We start from the raw sequence: 1,113 nt of genomic DNA on the forward strand, positions 1-1,113 counted from the left end.
GAATTATATTTCACTTCCAATACACCACCTTAATTCAAATGTTCCACATTCTTCATGCCTAGCTTCATTACAAGTTTGTTGAAAACCTCATTCGTAACGCCTTTCGTCAACAAATCTGCAACTTGTTCTTCGCTTTTGCAATACCCCAAACGTAACTGTCTGGAACTCACTAGTTCCCTCAAATAGTGAAACCTCATCTCAATATGCTTGCTTCTCCCATGTGCTATGGGTTTCTTAGCAAGGTTGATGGCTGAAACATTGTCCATCAACAGTAAAACAGCTCATCTCGTGTTGCTGTCCAGCTCACGCAGCAGGTTCACTAGCCACACAGCTTGGCATGCACATAACGAAGCTATGATATACTCCGCCTCGCAGGAAGAGAGAGCAACCACCGGCTCCTTTTTAGAACACCAAGAGATTGGTGCCCCTCCGAACATAAAGACATAACCGGCCGTGGATTTCCGATCATCCTTATCTCCGCACCAATTGGAGTCGGTGTATCCGAGTAATTCGCAACTTTTGCCCATGTCGTTAGCAGGAAATAAAATTCCACAGCCAAGAGTACCTTTCACACATCTAAGTATCCTCTTAACTGCTGCCAAATGTGATACCTTCGGCCTCTCCATGAACCTACTTGCAATACCGACACTAAACGCTAAATCTGGCCGCATATTGCACAAGTAACGCAATGATCCTATCAATCTCCGGTATTGAGTAGGATCCACATCTTGCTCATCTTCACTCTTGGACAACTGTAAACGTGCCTCGGCTGGTGTTGTGGCAGCATTGCAATGTTCCATATCACACCTCTTCAAGATCTCCATTGGATTCCTCTTTTGATGCATGAGCAGCCCCAATTTTGTCTTTTGGAATTCTATGCCTAAGAAGTATTTCATTGTGCCAAGATCAGTCATTTCAAACTCCCTCGTAAGCTCTTCTTTGAACTTTGAAATGTAACTTTCACAGCTGCCCGTAATCAATAAATCATCCACATAAAGACAAAGTATGATTACTCCTTCGCTTGCATCCGACTTCACATAAACACCATGTTCGGATACGCACTTCTTAAAACCATCTATGTGTTTGTTCCAAGCTCTTGGGGCTTGTTTCAAG

At 43.4% G+C, this 1,113-nt stretch overlaps 1 protein-coding gene across 1 annotated transcript in view; it reads right to left on the reverse strand.

Annotated features, from left to right (window-relative positions):
* Positions 1-281: 281 nt before the first annotated feature.
* The window catches only part of LOC140920373 (uncharacterized), a 3,162-nt gene continuing 2,330 nt past the window's right edge, over positions 282-1,113 (reverse strand). Inside the window, exon 3 of the mRNA XM_073368641.1 lies at positions 282-966. Coding sequence (XP_073224742.1) covers positions 282-966 — 685 coding nt within the window. The remainder of the gene's footprint in view (positions 967-1,113) is intronic.

The sequence above is a fragment of the Cicer arietinum genome, chromosome 5 (genome assembly GCF_000331145.2).
Source record: "Cicer arietinum cultivar CDC Frontier isolate Library 1 chromosome 5, Cicar.CDCFrontier_v2.0, whole genome shotgun sequence".
Lineage (NCBI taxonomy): Eukaryota > Viridiplantae > Streptophyta > Magnoliopsida > Fabales > Fabaceae > Cicer > Cicer arietinum.